The 24,743-nt window shown below is 42.9% G+C and overlaps 1 protein-coding gene across 1 annotated transcript in view; it reads right to left on the bottom strand.

The window, feature by feature from the left end:
- Positions 1–24,743, bottom strand: part of hfm1 (helicase for meiosis 1) — a 361,977-nt gene that overhangs the window by 129,305 nt on the left and 207,929 nt on the right. The window contains exon 25 of the mRNA XM_042091457.1: positions 18,513–18,596. Within this exon, the coding sequence (XP_041947391.1) occupies positions 18,513–18,596 (84 nt within the window). The remainder of the gene's footprint in view (positions 1–18,512; positions 18,597–24,743) is intronic.

The following is a 24,743-nucleotide window of genomic DNA, read 5'->3' as shown; positions in this document are numbered from 1 at the left end:
TATCCCGGTCTCACCCCATCTCTCTCTCCCACTTACTTCCTGTCTCACTCTTCACTGTCCTATACGAATAAAGGCAAAAAGGCCAAAAAATATCCTAAGAATAGCAACCCCTAGAGCCTTACTTGAGAATGAGGAGTGGTAGAGTTGACCAACCCACCCCCTACACAGCTTAAGGTGATCAGATGGCTTAAGATGGGTTTCTTGTAGAAATGCTATTTTAGTATTTAAACATTTTAGATGATGTAATACTTTGTTACGTTTGACAGGAGAATTCATCCCTCTAACATTCCAACTAGTAAATCTTAAGGCACCAACACGATGTAGGCAAGAAGCTTAAGTTTGATGCCATATGATAGGCTTATTTTGAGGGTGTGTGCAAGGAACAGATTTGTTTACGTCGATCGCCACCAACGCCCCCCACCTGCAGCCCAGCACCAACAAAAGGGAGGAATGATCCTCTTGATGATAGACATATTGGGTAAACGAAGCAGCACGCCAACAAAAGCGAAGAAAAGTGAAAAAATACACACAATGAAACCTAATTAAAAATACATTAAACAAATACCCCTCCCCCACCCAACCCATTCCCCCACCCCAAATCCAAATCCAATTGCTGCCAGAGTCAGCAACATGGAACGCTCTGATACACTGATCAGCATAGTGAATCTACCTAACACAAACTGCGCAGTTCCGACAACACAATAAAAAAACATTAAAATGTTAACACGTTTTTAACCATTTTTACTTCAAGTGTAATATGGTAACAGTTGCATACAGGCGTAGGCAGGGGCTATGCTAGCCTAACATTAAACAATCGACCTGCTTTGGCTAATACACCTGTTTACCATAATGTAACAGTAAATCTGCATAGCCAACAGATTGTGAAATGAAAGGGGGAAAACGGACATAGCGAGAGCAATGTTGAAAACAATGTTGAGGGCATACGTTTTGAAAGAGAAAAAAAAACAGGCATCTTAGGCCTGTTAGACGGCATGTAGCCTACCTCATTGTCGCCTGTAGCCTACCTCATTTGGCAAAACTAGCTCAGACTTAGCCTACTCAGAGAGCGAGCGAGACAAACAAGCAAGTAAAAAAAAAAATAGCGTGTCACAGGCATTATCATTAGTAGACTAGAGAGGCAATGACATTGTTTAGACATTAACAGTGAAGCTTATCAGCTCATTCGCTTACATACCTTACAAGTCACACAAGTCTTACATTATCTTAGCCTACAAGTCCTGGACAAACTTGGCTGCATCCGATGCAGACAGGAGCCATGCCTTATCGCCGCTGGGCAATATGATACGGAGCCTGGCTGGATAGAGGAGAGCCGGCTTGTGTCCATGCCGGTAGAGCTTCTTGAACTCAGCACGCTGCTTTAACAAATCGGGTCTGTAATCATCGTAGAAGCGGATCTTATGGCCCTGGTAGAACAGGTCGCCTCTTTTACGCGCCTCGCGTATGACCAGGTCCTTCGTTTGGAAGCGGTGGAACCATATCATTACAGGACGTGGCCTTACTCCTGGAGCAGGCTTAGCTGCAAGGCTTCTATGGGCACGGTCAAGTTCAGGGGAAGAAGAGAGGATCTGTGAGCCAGAGCCCTCAGTGTCCTCAGGTAGGCCAATGATTCGGATGTTTTATCAGCTGTCTGACTGCTCAGCTAGTGGCTGCCTGTGGGGGGGAGCCCTCACTCCCTCCCAGGTCACTGCTGTGGCCCAGCTGAGTGCAGACAAAATGGTGGGACAGTGGGACGTGTCCGCTGCGCGTGTTTGGTCTGGGGCAACCAACATCACCCACTTCACCAACTGCAATCCCTGGTCCACGGCAGCCTCAGCAAAACTCACTGTCTGCCAGCTAGTGGCTAACCAGTTACTTGCCACCATCAATATCCTATCTGGTCTTCTTGTCTACCATAACTCAGCTCCACCTTGGATTATCAGTTCTGCTACTCCAGTCTCTTTCAACCCTTCCCCCTACTCCATCAACTCCTTACCCTCTCTACTCTGCCGCTGACCTCCACCGGCCTGAATAACAAAAGTCACTGTCTCCACGCTGCTGCTGCCACTGCTGCAAGCCAAGCCAGGATCCTTCATCATTCACGTTACATCCACCGAGGTCCTGGCCTCACTCACAATCAACACCTCCCCCACGGCTTAGCTATCCCCTCGATCTGGACTACTTCTCGACCCCTTGTCATCCCCTCCTGCCGTACTGCCAACCTCAACAACCTCCGTTCCCCCTCCCCTGCCCCTCATCCATCTCCTTTGCACTACTGAACTGTCGCTCCCTCCAATAAATCACCTGTTATTTCTGAACTGCTACTGGACAATAACATTGATCTGCTTCTCCTCTGTGAAACATGGCAACAGCCCCTGGACTACTACGCCCTCAATCAAGCCACTCCCTCCAACTACAGTTACATCGCCAAACCTCGCCTCTCTGGTCGCGGGAGAGGCATTGCCACCCTCCATAGAAAATCCCTGTCCGTCACTCAATCTCAACCTCCCATCTATCTCATCCTTCGAATACCTTGCCTTCTCCCTCCCCAACTCTATCACATCTGTTCTAATTTATCGTCCCCCGAAGCCACATTCTTCTTTTCTCTCTGATCTTGCTGAACTCTTCACTGTTGCATCCTCTCTTTCTTCCCGCCTACTACTCACTGGTGACTTTAACATCCATTTTGACCAGCCCAACGCCCCACTGACATCTGACTTCCTCTCCCTTCTTGACTGCTTCCATCTGACACAACACATTGACTTCCCCACCCATACCAAAGGTCATATCCTTGACAGTCTGCTCCTTCTCCCTACCCATATCCAACCCCCATCCTCTCCCCTTCCCACTCTCTGACCATCTCTGCATCACCTTCTCTGCCCCGCTTCCCTCACCCCATAATTCTAACAAACGTACCATCACCTACCGCAATATCAAATCAGTGGACCCACTCTCATTCTCCCAGCTCATATCCTCTGCCCTCCCCCCTCGGAACCCTCGAACCCTGTTCTCCACCATCAACAAACTACTCCAGCCGCCGGACATCAACCCACCCTCCTCCCCGGATCTCTAACTCTTTTCTTCGTGCCTTTAACAATAAAATCACCCAAATCAACTGCTCCCTGACTGCCCCTATCGGTACTGCATCCTCCAACCCCCCCTAATCTCCCTCACCCTCCCTATCCACCCGCCCCCTCCTTCTCTCACTGCCTTCTCCCCTGTTGACTCCTCACACATTTTGGATATCATCATGGCATCCAAGTCAACCACTTGCTCTCTCGACCCCCTCCCAACTACTCTAACCAAAGCCTGCCTCCCTGTCCTCATCCCCCACCTCACCACCCTCTTCAATCAGTCTCTATCCCTTGGTCATGTTCCCGCTGTCTTCAAACGTGCCTCAATCACCCCCATCCTTAAAAAGCCCACCCTGGATCCAGCCAACCTCTCCAACTACTGCCCCATTTCTAATCTGCCATTTTTCTCCAAAACACTTCAAAGTCATCAACAACCTCCTCATCTCTGCAGACTCCGGTGCCCTCAACATCCTGCTACTACTCGACCTCAGCGCAGCCTTCGACATGGTCAACCACACCATCCTCCTGGCAAGGCTGCGCCTGCTGGGTGTTGAGGGCACTGCACTCGGATTGGCTCACTTCCTATCTCACAAACAGGCAACAGTTTGTCTCCCTCTCTGGCCACTCTTCCACCCTCTCTCCTGTTACGCAGGGGGTCCCCCAGGGTTCAGTCCTTGGTCCCCTGCTCTTCATCTGCTACCTTTTCCCCCTTGGTCACGTCATCCGCAAACTCAACCTTGACTTGTTATGCAGACGACACCCAGATTTACATCAGCACCAAATCCACCCAAAACCCTCCCCTAAGCCACATTGAAACCTTTATCTCCACAATAATAATCATGGCTGACCCACAACTTCCTCCAACTCAACAGTGACAAAACAGAACTCCTCCTCTTAGGCACCAAATCCACCCTCAATAAAACTGGTCCCATCTCACTCACCATCGGCACGCAATCTTGGTGTCACCCTGGACCCCACCCTCTCCTTTGATCCCCATGTCAGCTCCATCATCAAGACCTCATACTTCCACCTCCGCCGCATCGCCAAGATCCGACACTGCCTCTCCCCCTCTGCTGCCGAATCTGTCATCCATTCATCTCCTCAAGTCTGGACTATTGCAACTCCATCCTCTCTGGTATCACTTCTTACTCCCTCCATAGACTCCAAATGGTTCAAAACTCTGCTGCTCGCCTCCTCTCCCACACCCAGTCCCGTGAACACATCACTCCTGTCCTCTTCGCTCCCCATCAAACAACGCATCACCTTCAAAATACTCCTCCTGACTTTTAAAGCCCTCCATCACCTGGCCCCGTCCTACCTGTCCGATCTCCTCACCCCCAATCGACCCTCCCGAGCCCTCCGATCCTCCTCCACACTCACTCTGATCACCAAACCATCAAGACTCAAAACCTTCGACGACAGAGCCTTCTCCTCAGCAGCACCCCGACTCTGGAACTCACTCCCTCAATCTGTCCGTGACTCCCCCTCACTTTCCACATTCAATTCCCATTTAAAAACATACACAAGCCTACGACCTCCCTTACCCACAACCATAACCATCCCCACCCTTGCCCTTTCCCCTCCTCATACCCAGTCACCCCTGCCCCTACCCCGCCACCCTCCCCCGCAACTCGACCCTCATTGTGACTGTTATTGCTCATGTCTTGTCCTGGATGTCTGTACTATTATTATTCATTCCTCATTCCACTATTGCTCTTGTCTTTGATGCTTGTGCCATTATGATTTATTTTTTATTCATCAATTCATTTCTGCTCTTGTGTGTGTGTGTGTGTGTGTGTGCGTGTGCGTATGTGCGTGTGTGTATGTGCGTGTGTGTATGTGGTACTGTTGTCCTTCTTTGTATCCCCATTCTGTAAGTGACTTTGGGTCTTTGAAAAGCGCTATACAAATAAAATGAATTATTATTATTATTATTATTATTTATTATTATCACGCGATTTAAGCTAATAGAAACAATTAATTCACATGTATTCACAGTCTCGCCCCTCCTCTTCGTTATTGTCCAATGTCTATAACAATACCAGTGGTATTACATGGTTCCCAGAGTGTTTATGAGTGTACATATATGCGTTATACATATACACTTATGTGTTATGGTTTGTATATTATAGTATTTATTTATTTTCATTAGGCTATTGATTGAGTTGACGTTGTTTATTATTGTTATTCTCCTTATGTAGTCTTAACAACTTTTTAATTGTTCACTGTTAAATTTAACTCTTGTATCTGTATGTCACTTTGGATAAAACCGTCTGCTAAATACCATAATCATAACATATTGTGAATATGGAATACAGTGTGATTTTTGAATGTTAAACGTTTTTACTTTTTTACTTAGTTTACTTGCGTTTAGCCTCCATTACAGCCCTGATTGTGTTGTCCCCCAAGGTTAAATTTTGAGCCTTATTTTATTTGCATTGTGTAACGAATGAACCTCAAATGCAGCAAGCAAATTGATTTAATAAAGTTCACGTAGCTGGTCACAAATCCAATAAACAATCCACGGGAGAATCCAAAGAGTAATCCAAGTTCAGGCAAACAGGTCAAAAAACGAGAGATCCGAATCAAATCTTAGGCTATACAGGCTTAGTAGAGTCACAAACAACAATACCTCACGTTGGTGTGAGGTGCTTCAAGTGAATATAAAGGGTGAGGTTAATTGGTGATAGTCCCAGGTGTAGCTAAAACTCCGGGGAAGCTGTGCAGGGCTGAAGTGGGCGTGTCTGTTCAGAACGTGCAGCTTGCACAGTCTCAGGTCTTACACATTGTACATGCTTCACATTTGAATCCATCTTTGAGAAATTCTATATTCAGTGTCATTTATGCAGCAAGAATACACAGGAGATATTCAATTCCTTGTGCTGTTCGTAGGGGACTTCTCACAGTGACCAATTAGCGCTAGAATTCCCAATAATTTAAACTACTAGAACTGCCAAGTTGGTCCTTTTGACCCTTAGATTTAAAATGTGATATTCAACCAGCAGGATTGCTTTTTCCTGAACGAAGTCATTGCACATGCAACTTTTTAAACGGTCAAAATGACCCGTAGTGATGACCCACTTATTTTAGCTGCAGGAAAACCCTTCAGCCATCACAACATTGCAAACATGAGTATCATCATCATCATCATCATCATCATCAACCATTCTTTATTCAGAGGAAATTGACTGAGCATTCAGTTCTTTTACAGCTATGCCCTGAGTTTACAAACAAAGAGAATCAAACAATAAAAATATAGGCGCAAGTGGCAATGGCGGGCCCGAGCACCAGCGGGCCGCAACCCGTGACATTTCGGAACCCAACAAAGCACCGACATGGTGCATTTGCGAAATGTGCATATTTGATGCGTGTGGTATTTGTTTTTGCATGTTATTTCCTGGCACATTTACTTGCTTGGCCAAGTGGAGGCGCAATGCAAGGCAGGCTCATTGGGTGTCATAATAATCATAATATATGTTAACCTGAGAAATTTCAGACCATTCATTTTAAGCAAAGAACATTTCTGATACACTTTTTGGTTGGCCAGATGGTGGCGCTATGTTAAGCATGTGAATATCAGCACAATAATAATATTTAATATTGTGTAAAGTTTCAGATCAATAAGTTAAGGTATTGCCCATTTCTGGCACATTTCCTGCTTGACCAGGTGGTGGTGCCAGCAAAGCAGGCCGATTGGGTGTCTAGATATTATCATAATCATAATATCTATTAACCTAAGAAGTTTCAGGGTGTTCATTCATATTACATTTAACTGTGACGGCATTCAGTAGTTGGCGCTGCACTACAATTACATGGCTATGAAGATGCGTCTGAAAGAGACAAATTTACCATGAACATTTTGTGATCTACAGTGCAACGGTTGAGAAGTGATCCTAAAAAGTTATTTTCATGTTACCGGATGTGGGGTGGTGGGGAAGGGGGGGCATTATCCCCTTCATGTTTGCCTTAAGGCTGTTTCATGCTTCTGCGTCGACTCCACGCAATGACTACGCCGTTGTCTCTACTGCTGTGCCGAAATATTAATCTTATTTGTTTGGCCTTTTCCTATTCTATTCTTATTTCCTTTTTCTACTAATGTCTGTATGTGTGTCTGTCTCTGTGTGTATGTGTGCTTGAGTGTCTGTGTGTGTGTCTCTTTCTCACTCTCTCTCTCTCTCTGTGTGTGTGTCTCTCTCTTTCTCTGTTTGAGTCTGTGTGTGTCTTTGTGTTTGTGTGTGTGTGTGTATACATATCAGTGTGTGTGTGTGTACGTGTGTGTGCATGCGTGAGGTGCATGTGCATTCATGTATGTGTGCAGATTTTTCCTATGTTTGCAATGTACAGGCAGGTCAGTGTTATTGTGTGTGTGTGTGTTTGTTTGTGATACATGTGAATATCATCACAATAATGATATCTTACATTTTGTAAAGTTTCAGATTAATCAGTTGAAGCATTACCAATTTCTGGCACATTTCCTGCTTGGCCAGGTGGTGGCACTATGCCAGGCAGGCCCATTGAGTGTCTAGATATCATCATAATCATAATATCTATTAACCTGTTAAGTTTCAGACCATTTATTCAAAGCATAGAACATTTCTGGCACATTTCATGCTTAGCCAGATGGTGGCGCTATGCTAGGTATCTGAATTACACATGTGAATATTATCACAATAATGATTTCTAATATTTTATACCTACCAAGATTCAAATATGTCAATATTTCTGACACATTTCCTGTTTGGCCAGGTGGTGGCGCTATGCCAGGCAGGCCAATAGGGTTTCTGGATATTCTCTTAATCATAATATCTATTAACCTGAGAAGTTTCAGACTGTTCATTCAATGCACTTTGACTTTATTGCACATTTCCTGTTTGTGTGTAAGATATTAAAATCACAACATATTACAACATATCAAAAATCAAAGTTTTTGGGAGTTACATACACCCACCAAATTTGGTGTGTGTATCTAAAACTTTATGCCAACCACAAGTTACAGTGACATAAGGGGGCGCTATGAGGTTCCTGGGCCACGCCCAGTGCCAAGGCTTTTCCCCTGTGTATTCACAGTACCTCTTGATGTGTATGTCAAATTTCATGCGTTTTCACCCATGGGAAGCACCTCTTTTGGCATCACAATTTATCATATTTTAGTCCGCACAAAATCCCAAATACCTCACTTCTTGTTGGGCGTGGCTAATGCATTGTACATACGAAAGTTGTTCATCTTGGGGAGATACACACACATACCAAATTTGGTGTGTCTAGCTGAAAGTATGTGCCAACCACTGGATCAATCACCTAAGGGGGCGCTACTGAGTCCCTGGGCCACGCCCGGGGCCAAGCTCGACTGTCTCGACTTTTCTGACTCGTTTTGAATCGCCTAACACCACTAACCACTCGGTGAGTTGCACAGTTTTGAAAATAAACGTTAAGGGTTGTTTTAGGACATGTTAGAGCATGGCTGTTGGCAGCCACTGTGAGGATGAACTAGAGTGGTGGACACCGAAATTTTGACGATTGGTCCTGTCTCGACTTTTCTGGTTAGTTTTGAATCGCCTTTGACTCCAAAACAAACCAGAAAAGGGACTCAAAGTGCTAAATACCGGAATTTTCCTTTAACTCATTGAGTGCCAAAAACGTAATATTACGTTTTTTCTTCTCATGCGTTGAGTGCCAAAAACGTAATATTACGTTTTTAGCTTTTTTTTTTAAATTATGAAACCAGACACTCTAACACACCTTATATGTGATTTTGGGAACTCTGTGATGAATGGAAATGAAATATATGACAATCGAAAACTCATGAAAACGCACAATCTGGACATTTTATCTGGACATTTTATCATAACTCGGTTGCCGCTTTGGGTCGAATCAGTGACGCATGCACGGCAGCTCAAAACCAGGCCATTTTCGTAGGTCTATGACTAGGTGACAGTCTCGCCAGGTCTCGCTGATCACTTCCCGGAAAGTTTACAGGCAACACTTTAGACGTTATATCTCCATTTCTAGAAAAAACAATAAGCGATTTTGATGAAAACTAGCCACTGTTTAGCTTGGGATTTCTCAGGAACAGAGTTGTGTAGAAATACACGGTTTGCACCCACTGAGAGCTTAAAGTCTCACCTTTTAAACGAGCCATTGTATGTGTTCATAGCTATATCACAGAATATGCTGTGGCTGTACAAAAATCATCAACAATGGTCTAGATTGCTGGCACTCTAGGACAAAGCTTCCGAAAACAGCTTGGCATTCAATGAGTTAAAGAGTGGAATTATCAAAGGGTCCTTGAATTGTTCTTTTTAAAATCAAGGAGGATGCCTGTAGCGATGCTGTCAGCTCTGCCATAAGCAGTGAATCACCTTTGCACATTTGGAAAATGTTGTTTTGCACTTTCTTTTGCACTTCAGTGTTGTATAGTTTGTATATTGTTTGTTAAAATTGCACACATTAATTCACTGTTCTTATTTGTAAATAATTGTATAGTGTCGTATATATAGCACCGTAATTTCCGGGCTATAAGCCGCCATTTTTTTCACACCCTTTGACCCCTGCAGCCTAAACAACAATGCGGCTAATTTATAGATTTTTACGGGGTAACGACCTCCAGAGGTGCTTTAGCAGGGACCGCAAGAGGGAGACAGACAGGTGGAATAGATAATGTGCCGAGGAAGATGGAAGTTTGATAGAGTTTTGAACAGTAATTTTTGTGCATCATGCATACACCCTCATCATGGAAAACAAAGGAAGACTGCTGCATATGATGCAGCTTTTAAGTTAAAGGCCATCGATCTGGCTGTAGAAGAAGGAAATAGAGCTGCTGCAAAAGCCTTCAGGGGTCAAAAGAAGATTGAAGATTTTAGAGGTAGGCCCTCGTGGTGTCTCAGATTCATGAGACAAAAAGGCCTGTCCATCAGCGCACGGACAACTCTGTGTCAGCCACTCCCTCCCGACTATGAGGAAAAAGTTAGAAACTTCCGCGAATTCACTCAAACAAAGATTGCCGAGAATTCCATCGGACCAGACGACATCATAAATATGGATATAGTACCTTTGACGTTTGACCTGCCTCTCACTAGGACCGTTAACAAGAAAGGTGAATCGTCGGTCACGCTGAAAACAACTGGCCATGAGAGAACGCATTTCACTTGTGTTCTGAGCTGTACAGCATCTGGACAAAAGCTTCCACCTATGGTGATTGGAGAGGATGGAGAGGATGACTATGCCAAAAGAAACCCTCCCAAAAGAAATCGTTGGATGGAAGGGTGGATGATGGAAAGCCTAATGAAGGAATGGCTTACATGGCTATCTATGGCAAGAGACCGGGAGGATTTTTTCACAGAAAAAAAGCATTGCGTTTTAGACAGCATGAGGACCCATATAACAGATTCTGTGAAGGCAGCCATCAAGAGGACAAACTCAATTCCAGCTGTGATTCCTGGGGGCACAACAAAATATTTGCAGCCACTCGACATCAGTGTGAATCGTGCATTTAAAGCAGCGCTCCGAGTTGAGTGGGAGGCTTGGATGACTAGTGGCGAGAAATCATTTACCAAAACTGGCGGCATGCGAAGAGCAACTTTTGCTCAAGTCTGCCAGTGGATCCTGACAGCGTGGAGCAGTGTGAAAAAAACCACGATCCACGATCACCAACGGGTTTCGAAAAGCTGAACTGCTGCGTGATGAAGAGGACAACACAAGCTCAAGGGTGGATTTGCATTGAGACGAGAGTGACGTGGAGAGCGACAACGAAAGAGAGACTAAGAAAGTGTGTGATAAAGCCATTCTGAGGCTGTTCAACTCCGACACTGAAGAAGACGACTTTGGTGGTTTTAGTAAGCAGGAGGAAGACGAAGATATTGATCAATGACTTTTCTGGTAGGTTAAAGTATTTTTTTGCTTTTTTTAACCAGTTGCCTTATTTTTAAATTTTTTTCAACCAGCTGCCACTGTTGCTGCTGTTCGGAAAAGTAAAAAAAAATCTTTCTGTGTACCATCGTTCTGTTTAAATATCTCATGTCAACGCGGCTTATAGACAAGTGTGGCATCTATATGTACAATTTTTTTATTTCTTTTTAAATTTAGTTGGTGCGGCTTATACTCAGGTGCACTCATTAGTCCAGAAATTACGGTAAATGTAGTATATACAGTGGGCAGTGCTTCGACTTGGCCAGCTTCCCTTGCGGTCTGCGCGCGGGATCACGCAACTTTAATTTGTATTTTTCCAGTGACGCTGCAGCGACGCTGCAACAACCGGCAGAGGTCTCAAGTGAGCAGGGTGTGAAAGAAATGGAGCTGGAAAACCCTACACAGACTTCACTACAGACAGTTTAGACATAATTTAATAGCCAGAAATATGCCTGCCCTGCCCTAATAAAGAAATATTTGGTTAACGACGAGTGAATCCCGTTTGCAGCTGTAGAAGAAACGCAGGACAAATTAAAGTGCAACGATGATAGACAGACATCATTTAGACAAAATATAGAGCATATTAACCTCCGTTGCTCAGCCAAATGCCTTCCTGTTACGTCCTGTTATCACGGAGTTACAGGCGATAAACTATTTTTGATGGTCACAAGTTTACTTAATTAGCGTTTATTTCTTTGATTATTAAAGAGTGTTTTTCATTTAAAGGCTTGACTTCGTGCTTATTCAGAAGAGCATTTAGTGCTCTCCCCAATCCCAGACGTTCACATTGCATGTTTGTTTGTAAAGGATGGAACCGCGAGATACGCTTGTCATAGGCGCCGATACCGTGGGTGCTCCGTCTCTCGGGCACCCACTGAAAACATCGAGCACCCACGTGTGCCAGCTTACAGTCCCGGCTAAATTTACATTCATTTAAAATCAAACATCGCAGTTTATGTTAAATTCAGCATCTCTCATAATGTGATTGGATATGTTGCTGTCAATTCCCTACTTCATATACTAACCACCAATGAGAGAGTCTCTCGTATGAAAATTCCTGACACTTCCCACCTGAAGAATTAATGCAAGGCTTTGTCGGGTCTTCAGCCCCGAATGTTTAAAATGTATATAGCCCTGAATATCATTTTAAAAGTAGTCTGACAAAGCTTATTGTTTTGTGACACAGCTAAACACTGGTACCTCATAGAACGTCTATAACATAGCCTAGGTGGTCGCAACTCACAAAAGTAAAGCAGATAGAAAGAACTCACGCAAATCTAGCCTACAACACGCAGACAGCTTTATGCGCAGGGGAGAGAGCGCGCGTGCACTGTGCTTTATGATTGTTGGCTTCTGATGGTATCTTGCTAATTCACTGAACTGCATTAGGTGACACAAATGGTATTGCCTTTATCTTATACTGTAACTCCTTGTCTGAGCGACTACCAGGCCTATGGTTTTTAAAAGTCAGATGTTCCCTGACAAAGACATTCGAAAATTAAAAATGTTTATTGACTTGAAAAATACACTAATTTTTGCAAACTCCCTTCATTAAACCCTTGAAGACATCGCGGTCTGGTGCGCTATGTAGATCGTTTCTCGTACCATTTATTTCTCAGAATTTAGGTCTACTAGGCCTACAATAACGTCATCACCAAATACATCTTTTATTTTTAGTTGATCAACCACAAAGAGTAGCATAGGCCTACTGTGCACAGTGCACTGACGACTGTAGCAGCCCAAGGTAACCAGTTGTTGTAGATGAGAGGCAACCCCTTGTTTCAGATAGCCTGGACAACATGTTACCTGGGTGTTGCCTACGTTATTAATTAATGGTAGCCTACAATAGTTAATTGATTCGCGTAACATATTAGTTGGCTCAAAGAGTAGGGAATCAGGATGGAGAGAGTCACGCGTGTGTTGCTTTTGCGGGATCGAATCCAGTTTAATGCTAGTTTTCAAAACATATATTTTTTACATGTCTTTTGTCTGAGTGGCTGTAATGTAGCCGAGCGCTCATGGCGTATGAAAAGCGACTTCAAACCGCCTAAAACAACTTGTTCGTGAATGTCTGACAACTGCTGCAGCACATGCACGCGCAAGGAAACAAGTAGGTGGAGAAACCAGAAGGCACACAACACCGGAACGATTTTAAGGCTATTTCGCAACTTTCCACCTCTGAGACAGCTGAAAAGAAGTCTAGAGGACTCCTAACTCACTAAGACCTACTTACTGTAGGCTGCGCAAACCACAGGCCTTTTTTTGGGCAAGCCTGCATTCGCGGCAGGCCTTCTGTTGAAGAATTTTATATAAATCCTGCGCTAACAGTAATCCTCCTACCCCCCCCACCACAGCTGTGGATAGTGTGGCATGCTCATGTCAGACGGGATAACATGGTAGCTGTTAAACGTTGCTTATAGCATTTTGATTGATTTGTATAGTATAAGTATATATACTCTTTTGATCCCGTGAGGGAAATTTGGTCTCTGCATTTATCCCAATCCGTGAATTAGTGAAACACACTCAGCACACAGTGAACACACAGTGAGGTGAAGCACACACTAATCCCGGCGCAGTGAGCTGCCTGCTACAACAGTGGCGCTCGGGGAGCAGTGAGGGGTTAGGTGCCTTGCTCAAGGGCACTTCAGCCGCTTCCTACTGGTCGGGGTTCGAACCGGCAACCCTCCGGTTCCAAGTCCGAAGCGCTAACCAGTAGGCCACGGCTGCCCTTAAATTTGGCACCTTAAATGTTGATTGTGATAAAGGGCACCTTGATGCGTTTTTCAGAATTGCTGTGCTTATTGTTTCCATGACAATTGTAGTTCTGTGACATTATACACGTGTGGTTTGTTTACACGGGTGATGTGGGGGGGAAGTGACTATTAACTGCTACAGGTGTTCTCCATGAACTGAACTATTACCACACCTCCTAATCATCCAAATTACGGGACCGCTGCCCAATAAAAAGTCACCGAAAACTTACCTGGCCGCTGACCCCGGGTGCCGACGAGCCGTCTCCTCACTGTTGTTGTGACCACCAATGAACCTCCGAATACGCCGCTACTGACGCCGACAACCGTGTTGCTCCTGCTGACCGTCCGATCGTTCTACGCACGCAAGTATCCTCATTCAGGGACGTTCTTTTTCTGTACCCTCTAATCCTGACCATTGGATGCTTGTTTAGAAGCCCAAGAGGCATTGTATTGAAGAGTTTGTTCTTCTCCTATCCGGACTGTAGTGTCAACGCTGCTGAACCGTTGTATCCGGGCATCTCCGTCGGAGGTTACAGCGACCAATGTGGAACAGCTGATGAGCACTCTGCGGCCTCGGCAAAGTAAAGTAATCTCCCCAAGCTATGTGTGTGTGTTGGCCTACTAGCTAGCTCCTCTGCCTGCTCGTTGGGTGTAGCTAATTATCTTGCTGGTCTTCTGTCTCCCCGAGGTTCACGCTGCACGGTGGCACTTCCGGGTTAGCGTTGCGGGCCCTCGACGTCCCTCACGCAGAAACGTGGAACCACGCCCCCACAAGGGATTCCCCGTGCTAACCACGCCCCCGGCCTGGGACTGCAGCATTGCCCTTAGAGTGAATGGGTTTTATTCGGACTATTTAATGCAGATGCATGTATTGCTGTTTCCTGTTGTATTTGAGGTGGAAATTGTGTATTTATTATAACTGTTATTACTACTATGCTATTCATTCAAGGTGCCCTTTTATTCTGAATATTTAATAAACTGTTTTGTTTTATATCTTAAATTCGCTGTTTGACTCATGCTCTTGGGATTCATAGAATGGAAGAGGGTAATTCCGACACTCACGCTTTATGTCTCCTTCTTGCAAACTAGGCCTATAGCCCAACCATTTACGTCTTCAAAAAATAACAACTTGCCAGATATGCCTTCATATCTTTGGGCTTCATTCAGCATTTTGTTCTTCCACTGGAAATGACTCTTCTACATTTGCTGCCTGCTGCATCCTTTCTGTTTGTATTGTTTAGAAAATGTTTGACGTCTTGAGTTAATGCATTAAACATTGTTTGCTGGTAACCAGCCACAAATAGCCTACAGATTCTTGCGTGCGTACATTCTCTATTCTCTCCAAAATGTGCCCGTTCTATAGGCTGGCCAAGTGCGTAATTCTGCGGCATAAAGCAGATGTATTTGTTTATTGTACAGAAAAATAAAAAATAACCTGTCAAGCAGACATTGCAGTCAATAAGTAGGGCAAATTACGAAACCAAAACGTGGGTCATAGTTGTCTAAGCCTCTGCTGTGAGGCCAAACCCATGAACAAAGACTCATTGATATCTGCAATAGTTTTTTTTTTTTGGCGAAACAAGCTCACAGCCGAACGAGTCATAGCACTGAAGGGAGAGGCAACTGGCATGTGATCTCCCCACGGGCCAATGGATGTACAAGTTTTCTCCTGTGCCTACGATATTTAATCCAGTGTTTTGTCAAGTTGCAAAATGCTATTCATTTTAACAAATTTTTATGATAGTATGAAGTACTTTTTGTATAGGGTACTATCTTAATTGCTTTATACTCAATACTTGACCAATGGCTATTGTATCTGTCTATTGAAAGTGAGAATGTGGCATGTGATCTACTGTGTACAAGCTGATCTGGGGTGCGTTTCCCGTACAACTACGGAGGTTAGCTTTTTACTAACAGGATGCATCGTTAAACTAACCAACATGTAAGTTACGACTGTTTCCCAAAACTGTCATACTTACATTGTACTGTAAGTTTGGACCATGATAGTTTCCAAACTTCAGTAGTCTGGACTAAGGTGGTTAATGACATTTAGTAGCACGTGAACGGGCACCTGCACATACTTCTGTGGCGCATTGCGTTAAGGCCGGCAGATGACAGCCGCCGTTGCACAGCAGTTACCAGTCCCCTAGCCAAGAGTTCGAATCTGGGTTCGAAGATTTTGACAACAATATTGAAATCGTTGTTTACCTAAGTTTATCTTTTGTGCAGATCATATTATCAAAATCAGAATCAGCCTTCTTGGCTTGGTTTGCGTAAACTAACAAGGACCCCCCCCCCCCATGAAAATCAAAGGCTACATATTCTCAGCTGACTCGTCAAAAAGTGCGCACCACCTTATTATTATCTGCAGGTGTGTGACTTTTACTTACGTGCACATGGCTGAAAATTGACTTTTAATTTATGTATTTTCTGCCTTGGGCATTTTAAAATATGGATGTATGGTGGTTAGAAGTGTAAATATCAATTAGAAACCTAAATAAATTTATAATTATTAATTTGCAAACAAATAACTGGTGTCAGTAACGTCTTTGACATGAAGATCCCTGGAACTATGCTTCTACTAGCATTCTACCACAGGTCGAGAGGTGTAGTTGTAACTACACAACTTTACGATAGTGGTTGCGAACGTTAGTTGCTAGTATGGTTTTGGGAAACACTAACGTAGTGTAACGATGCATTGGACTATGTAAGTTCCAAATATGAATGTAATTCTGCGGCATAAAGCAGATGTATTTGTTTATTGTACAGAAAAATAAAAATGACATTTCAAGCAGTCAAGCGGACCGTTTGATACCAAGTACATCCTTCTGGGTTATAAAACAGACGAAGTGACAGCAAAATAATAACTTCATATAGCTGGACTTACCCCACGTTTTTTCAGTTTTTGTGGCAAAGCATGTTTATAATCCGACACGATATGGTGTGTTTCTCTATGGCAAAGCATGTTCATAATCCGGTTTTGAGATCTTAGCAAATTCCTGCATGGCATCCAATTCAAGGCTCACATTGCATCCCAATTTGTTCAACAAAGAAACACCTTTTTTGCATTTACTTTGTTCATGGCAATTCAGTAAAAAGTTGAGAATCATTATGAGTGCATACATCATATGCACGCAGGCTAACACGCAACCTCGGGTCAAGTCAGGTCAGATCAGTTCGTGTCACAGATATGGAGCGCAGAAAGGTCATTTTTCATCACTAAATAAAAAATGGCATTTATTTCTGTAAATCACACACCACATATTTCTGTAAATTGCTCAGCCCCAGAGTATCCCTCCAACATGGCAATTGTATTGCCGGATTCAGGACAGTCTGCCCTACACAAACATGAAATGCATGTAGAGCTATGAGCTTGCTGTGGTGAGATACATGTTAAAATATAAGAATTTTTATAATACGCTTTTTATATTTTAATTTTTTAAAAATCAAAATAAAATCAATGCTAATACATGAAATGTCAGATGGCAGATCTGGATAGCCTATACTCTGCTGAAAAAAACAATATGTAATATGTGTGTGTGGCACTTACAATGACCAGAATAAATCCTTATGAATAAAGGTAGTGAAAATGCCCTAAAAACAGCTTAGGGTTCTAAGGGTTAATAATGTCTATAACATGACCAGTTCAAGTACTGCAGTAATTATGCTCAGAGCCGGACAGTAACGGAGTACATTTACTTGAGTACAGTACTTGAGTACAATTTTGAGAGATCTGTACTTTACTCGAGTATCATTTTTGGGGAGTACTCATGACTTTACTCAAGTACATTTGAGAGGCAAATATTGTACTCTTTACTCCACTACATTTCTATCCATAACCATGAGTACCCGTTACTTCTTCTAAAAAAAAAGGAAAAAAGAAAAATCTCGGAAACCCTCAATTTGTTACCCTCCCAAACGTGATTGGATTGTGCAGGCGCCACTGATTGGGACAGCCCATCAGCAATCACCTTTAGCTTTCCGCCAAAGTCAACTCCATGGTCAGATTTAGATAAGAGACGAAACCATGGACGAAACAATGGATGAAGACGCAGCAGGTCCATCCCGGGAACCCCGGTCCAACCTGTGGCCCCACCTCGCCAGACAATTTCAATTTGCTGGACAAGTTATTGATAGTTTTCGCTTCAAGTGTTTCAATTACAAAATAGTATTTTGTATTTGAAATACATATTTTAAATACATGTATTAGAAATACTGCCCATCCCTGGCAACATGGTAAAAAGATGGAAATGACTTGATTTTACTTTCAATTCCTTTTACATTCTCCAAGGAATTAACATTAACATTTTTCATAACTCCATGTAGGACGTTTCTATACATAAATGTGAGAACTGTGGCAGTAGTAATGCAATATTTAGAAAATGTACTCTTGTACTCTTGATGCTCAAGTACTTTTAAAAACAAGTACTTCAGTACTTTTACTTAAGTAGACATCGGACTGTTGTACTTTTACTTGTACTTGAGTAAAGTTTAGCAAGGGGTATCTGTACTTTTACTCAAGTAATGAAGCTGTGTACTCTGTCCGCCTCATGCTTTCTTCCAGATGGGCATGCCCCTGAACCCCATTAGCCGAGTTTGGTTTACAATTTCCTACAATTAACAGCACTGCTGCTGGAAAAAAAATTAGGGTAAACACTGAATATCCTTCAACAAGCCATAATCCAGACATAACTTACAGCTTTCTTCACCACCCATTGACTGAGGTTCTGTGAAGTTGACATTTGGAGTACAATTGAGACACAAGTTGTTTCATGGTACACACCTGTTCCAAGCGAAGTTCATACTTTGGCAGTGAAAGTATGCGCTCTCTGATTTGGTTTCCAAAAGGCGGATGTCTGTTGACAATCTGAAAACATCGTAACGAAAAACAGCGTATTAGTAAAAGAATGCCAGCATTTTTGACAAAGATTGCTTCAAGCAACAAATTGTAATGATGACAATGTGAAAATTAACTTTCAATGTGGTCAACGATGTGACTTTTGCAGTTCTGCTCATTGCTATTTAAGCAATAAAGTCGACATTAAACTCGAAATACAGTTTAAACATACAGTTTAAGCTATGTACACTTCCCACAACTTCAAAATTTGACAATCATGAGTGGTAGGCCTAATGGTGTTATTTCAGATAGATTGCTGCTACGTCTTGGTGAATGTCTGTTACAACTCATTGCAGTCATCGCAAAGCGCGTAGGCTAGGCCTATATCTCATGGTTATGGAAATACCATGCACTATGCCATTTATAGCTAGAATAATACATGTTTCCAATGATATAATGTTTCTATCGTACAAATTGTTATTTCTCTCTGTTTTTTACGTGGGAAAGGCCACAGCACATCCAAATAGCTGCCCTTTATGACCCACAGGCCGTCTGTTTCCATAGGTGAACATGGCAAAACTTATTTTTCTAAAACTACTCCATGTCTCACCTGCATAAAATATAGTATAGACACGGATATGTGTGCATTTACTTAGAATGCATGGGGTTGCTTGGTCGGGACGACATTCATTCGCCCCTCCATAGACATTCAGCAATTGCCTAGGCTGTTTCGCATCCATTACAAACATGCAATGTGAAAGTCTGTGATTGGGAGAGGACTGAGTAGTCTAGGCTAATAATCATGAAGTCGAACCTTTAGATGAAAAACACTCTTTAATAATAAAATAAATAAATAAACCACTAATGAAGTTTACTTTTGACCATCAAATTTATTTATTTTATTTTTATTTATTTGGCTGAGCAATATTAATATGTTTGCTGTTTTGTCCAGATGATGTCTGTCTATCGTTGTTGCACTCAAAGAAAACTGGAATGTTTCATTAGTCCTCCTTTTCAATAATCCCGGTTGTAGCCTACCCTTTGGAGCGGTCGTTTTCTCTCCAAACTAGTTCTGATGGACATGTCAAGATGAAATGTCGAGATTAAAGCCAATTTAAGTTTCATGTCGACATGTCGAGTTTAATCTGGTCATGGCAAAAATATTTTTCTTTTCATGTGTGGCCCTAATAGTTTAATATTTCTCAATTAGAATTGGGAGGATGCCTATGATATACCTTGGGCAATTTCTATATTCAACTCTAAAGTTGACCTAAATAGCGATTTGTCCACAAAAATGACAATTTCATTACCCTTTTGAAAGGACAGCATGAAATGTAAACCCATTTTCTCTTGTAGTAGTATAGTCCAGGCAAAGTAACTCATTTTGGAGCCAAAAATAGAACTAATTGTAAAAAAAAATTTTTCAGCATAGATCATATCTATGAGGTGTCCAGAACAACAGGGCCGGAGTGGGGCCACTTTTCAGCCCGAGAGTTTCAGGCCCAAGACCGGCCCAATTTTTCCATAGTGGTGGAAATTGGATAAATGAATGTAGTTTTTATTAGTATGGTTCAACAAATGTGTAAAGGTTATATAATAATTCACTTCAACTGAGAAGCTAACAAAAAATATTCCACTATTCCACAAGATAACAAAAACAGAAAGAAAGAAAGAAAGCCTTTGAAATGTAGCCTATCCCACGCTTCCACAAAGAGGCATGTTGAACTAATGTTTAGGCTACATGCGTTTTTGCATGGGTAGGCTATATTGTTTGGTGATTTAGCCTAGGCTACTCCTTTACTACACCCTCTTCTGAGCAAACAAGACATATAGGTTTATCATGTAGCATAATTGCACTTTCTTACATTAAATAACTTTAATTTATCCTCTCTACTTGTCCCTGTGACATGGCCTCCTCATCACTAATTTAGGGCTCATCATTTTCAATGGTCGACTGGTTGATCTGCTGTTCAGAGGCTACAATTTTTACCGCAAAAGCCTACACAGATCAAGCTTCAGTTTTGTTATTTGCATACTGCAAAGTCTATGAATCGGATACAAAAGGCTATATTTTAAGTAATTTAATATGTTGCTTACGAATAGCTTGACAACGCTACAGCGTCCAATATTAGCCCAATAATTACATTGCTAATAATCATTGCCTATAGGCTATCTCTCTTAGTCTCTCAGTTGCCACTTTTGTCTGTAATCTGAAAGCTATGCACATTTAGCAGCAATCTACCTGGCCATTTCAGTCCCTCCTGGCCTCTTTCTACCATCCATCCTTCCTGGCGCTTATGGCTACTGTAGGGCTGGCCCGGCTGAGAAAACTTTTTGGAAAAGACGGGCTATATGGACCGAACCAACTCTTTTTGGGAGGGGAGAACTCCCTCACATGATAGGCTACAACCCATGCAGAAGCAACGGTGTCATGCACAGAATGCGGAATGTGTATAGCCTACTTATAGACTAACGTGACAAATGTCAACATTTTTTTTCCTCGACCGGTCCAAAAGTAAAGCGGCCCACCGGGAATACTCCTGATTCTCCCGAATTACCCACCCCGGGCCTGCAGAACAACGTACTAAAAGTCCGGTAACACTTACCGAATGTGTTATGAACAGGTGAGTTCATAACACATTCATAGCAGCTGTCATAAACTGCACATAAAGCATTCATGACTTTCATGAGACATGACTCAACATTCATACCAAACCTTTCATGAATGTGGAAGACAGAACGACAACAACTTGTCAAAATAAAAGTCTAACAATCGCAAAGCAGCTCTTACCTGATCACGTCACATCTGAGTCAATAGGCTAGTCCAGTGCCAAAAAGACAAACATGGTCTCCTTATTTTTAGTACATAATACAAAGGCATAGTACAGTATCTGACAAATAAGGGTCAAAGGTCAACTTTGAGCACAAGATGTTTTATATACACACATTTGTTCATCAGGGCAACAAGTCACCAGATTTTCATTGCTCTTCCTATAATACATTTGTGTAGACAAACAAAAATATGTTCGTCATTTTCTTAGTTTGACACTCTGGTCAGTTACTGCCTTTTGCCTTTGTGGGGCAGTATGGTTTTGGGAGTTACTGTGAACACAACCCTCTATTTCTTCAAAAAAAAAAACAGTCAAATTGAGTATAGATATGTATCCACATGATAAAGGAAGTCTTTAATATCCCAATAATGACAATAACTCATTTTTGACCAAAAATGCAGTTACTGCCTTTTGCCTTTGTAGGGCAGTATAGTGTAGTGTTGGCTACCGTATGCATTTACATCACCTACAATTCATAAAATTCACGAGGCAAATCCTATGCAGGGGTGGCACTATAAAAGGGCCTTATGCCAGGAAGAACATTTTTGAAAAATAACCCCTTAACCCTTAGAACCCGATTGACGCAAAGTGCGTCAAAAAACACACCCTTTCTTCTCTGTTACATTGCTACGGAACTGTTCATCACAGCGAGATGAAAACCTTTATTGATTGTCTGTACGATTAAGTATGAAAATTAAAAAAAATAATGAAATTAAATCAAATTGCATCATATTTACAGTCTATACTTCTCTGCGTTCACCTGCGCACCCCTCACTCTCGTTTGAATTACTCGCGAACCCGTGATCGCAAAGATATGGCAAGTATATCAGATGAAAGAGGAGACACATGTCAATCCTTCTGGCTTATAAAAACAGACGAAGTGACAGCAAAATAATAACGTCATGTACAAAAAACAATGCTGCACAAGCATTACTCTCGTTTGAATTACTAACGGACCCGTGATCAGATAGATATGCCACGCATGTCAGATGAAAGAAGAGACACAGAGCTCATCATTTGATACCATGTACATCCTGGGTTATAAAACAGATGAAGTGACAGCAAAATAATAACTTCATATAGCTCGACTTACCCCATGTTTTTGTCTGTTTTTGTGGCAAAGCATGTTTATAATCCAACGCTATTGTGTGTTTCTCTATGGCAAAGCATGTTCATAATCCGGTTTTGAGATCCTAGAAAATTCCTGCATGGCATCCAATTCAAGGTTCACATTGCATCCCAATTTGTTCAACAAAGAAACACCTTCTTTGCCTTCACTTTGTTCATGGCAATGCAGTAAAAAGTTGTTGTAGAGAATCATTATGAGTGCATACACCATAGGCACACACAGGCTAACACGTAAACTCGGGTCAAGTCAGGTCAGATCAGTTCGTGTCACAGATATGGAGCGCAGAAAGGTCATCACTAAATAAAAAAAATGCCATTTATTTCTGTAAGGCGCACACCACATATGTCTGTGTCAATGATATTGTCGGATTCAGGACGGTCTGCTCTACACACACAGTCTCTAAGTGCACACGGCCGGTACAGTGAAACTGCGAATGGCTCATTAAATCAGTTATGGTTCCTTTGATCGCTCCCACCCGTACTTGGATAACTGTGGCATTTCCAGAGCTAATACATGCAAACGAGCGCTGACTGGCCCCCTTCACGGGGGGCTGCGGATGCGTGCATTTATCAGATCCAAAAACCCATCCGGGGGCCTCGTGCTTTGGTGACTCTAGATAACCTCGGGCCGATCGCGCGCCCTCGGTGGCGGCGACGTGTCTTTCGAATGTCTGCCCTATCAACTTTCGATGGTACTTTCGGCGCCTACCATGGTGACCACGGGTAACGGGGAATCAGGGTTCGATTCCGGAGAGGGAGCCTGAGAAACGACAACCACATCCAAGGAAGGCAGCAGGCGCGCAAATTACCCATTACCGACACGGTGAGGTAGTGACGAAAAATAACAATACAGGTCTCTTTCGAGGCCCTGTAATTGGAATGAGCGTATCCTAAACCCATGGGCGAGGACCCATTGGAGGGCAAGTCTGGTGCCAGCAGCCGCGGTAATTCCAGCTCCAATAGCGTATATTAAAATTGCTGCAGTTAAAAAGCTCGTAGTTGGATTTCGGGAGTGGGCTGGCGGTCCCCGGATGTCCCGTACCCCTGCCTCCCAGCGCTCCCCGGATGCCCTTAGCTGGGTGTCCGACGGGGCCCGGAGCGTTTACTTTGAAAAAATTAGTGTTCAAAGCAGGCCGCAGCACGCCTGAATACCGCAGCTAGGAATAATGGAATAGGACTCCGGTTCTATTTTGTGGGTTTTCGGAACCAGGGCCATGATTAAGAGGGACGGCCGGGGGCATTCGTATTGCGCCGCTAGAGGTGAAATTCTTGGACCGGCGCAAGACGGACGAAAGCGAAAGCATTTGCCAAGAATGTTTTCATTAATCAAGATCGAAAGTCGGAGGTTTGAAGACGATCAGATACCGTCGTAGTTCCGACCGCAAACGATGCCGACCCGCGATCCGGCGGCGTTATTCCCATGACCCGCCGGGCAGCGTGCGGGAAACCACGAATACTCGGTTCCGGGGGGAACACGAATACTCGGTTCCGGGGGGAGTATTCTGTGGGTGGTGGTCAGCAAGTCAAGGCTGTGCAAGTTGAGCTGCCAGCTTGCAGTGGTGAGTAATAAAGTAATACGCTTTTTGTATTTTTATTATTTAAAAATCAAAATGAAATCAATGTAAGTATTAGTACATTAAATTGTGGCAGATTTGGGTAGCCTAGACTCTGCTGAAAAAAACTATATATAGCATGTGTGTATGGCACTTACAATGACCTTCTAACTAAAGGTAGTGACTAATGTTTACTAAGCATGCCAAAGCTTTGATCTAGCACTGTCACTATAATGTTACGTTTTCTCATGGTGAGATGGCCATCCCGAAATATGTTTTAGATGACATGGGGCGCAAAGTTCACGGAGGTGAACGGCTGGACAAACGCTAAATGACAAGGTGTTAACTAAACAATTTAGTAGGCATAAGGTAGACAATATCTGCATCACAAGATTGCTATTATTATCGGAAAATCCTGACAGATCAAACTGGACGTGAACCCGATGCAAAGCCAAAACGAGAAAAAAACTTCATAAATGATGTCTTTTTAAATCAATTTGTTGACATTTTGATTTATGGCTTCTGCTGAGAAACTAGTTCGCCACACACACTGAACTTGAATCAAGCATTCTTCAGAACGCAGCTGATCAACCTGTCTACTTTCACTTTCAATGAAATCCACTACTGAACGGACTAGGCTACTTGCGGTGTGATATTCTGAAAGG

The sequence above is a fragment of the Alosa sapidissima genome, chromosome 1 (genome assembly GCF_018492685.1).
Source record: "Alosa sapidissima isolate fAloSap1 chromosome 1, fAloSap1.pri, whole genome shotgun sequence".
NCBI lineage: Eukaryota > Metazoa > Chordata > Actinopteri > Clupeiformes > Clupeidae > Alosa > Alosa sapidissima.
This window is presented reverse-complemented; position numbering and strand designations above follow the sequence as displayed.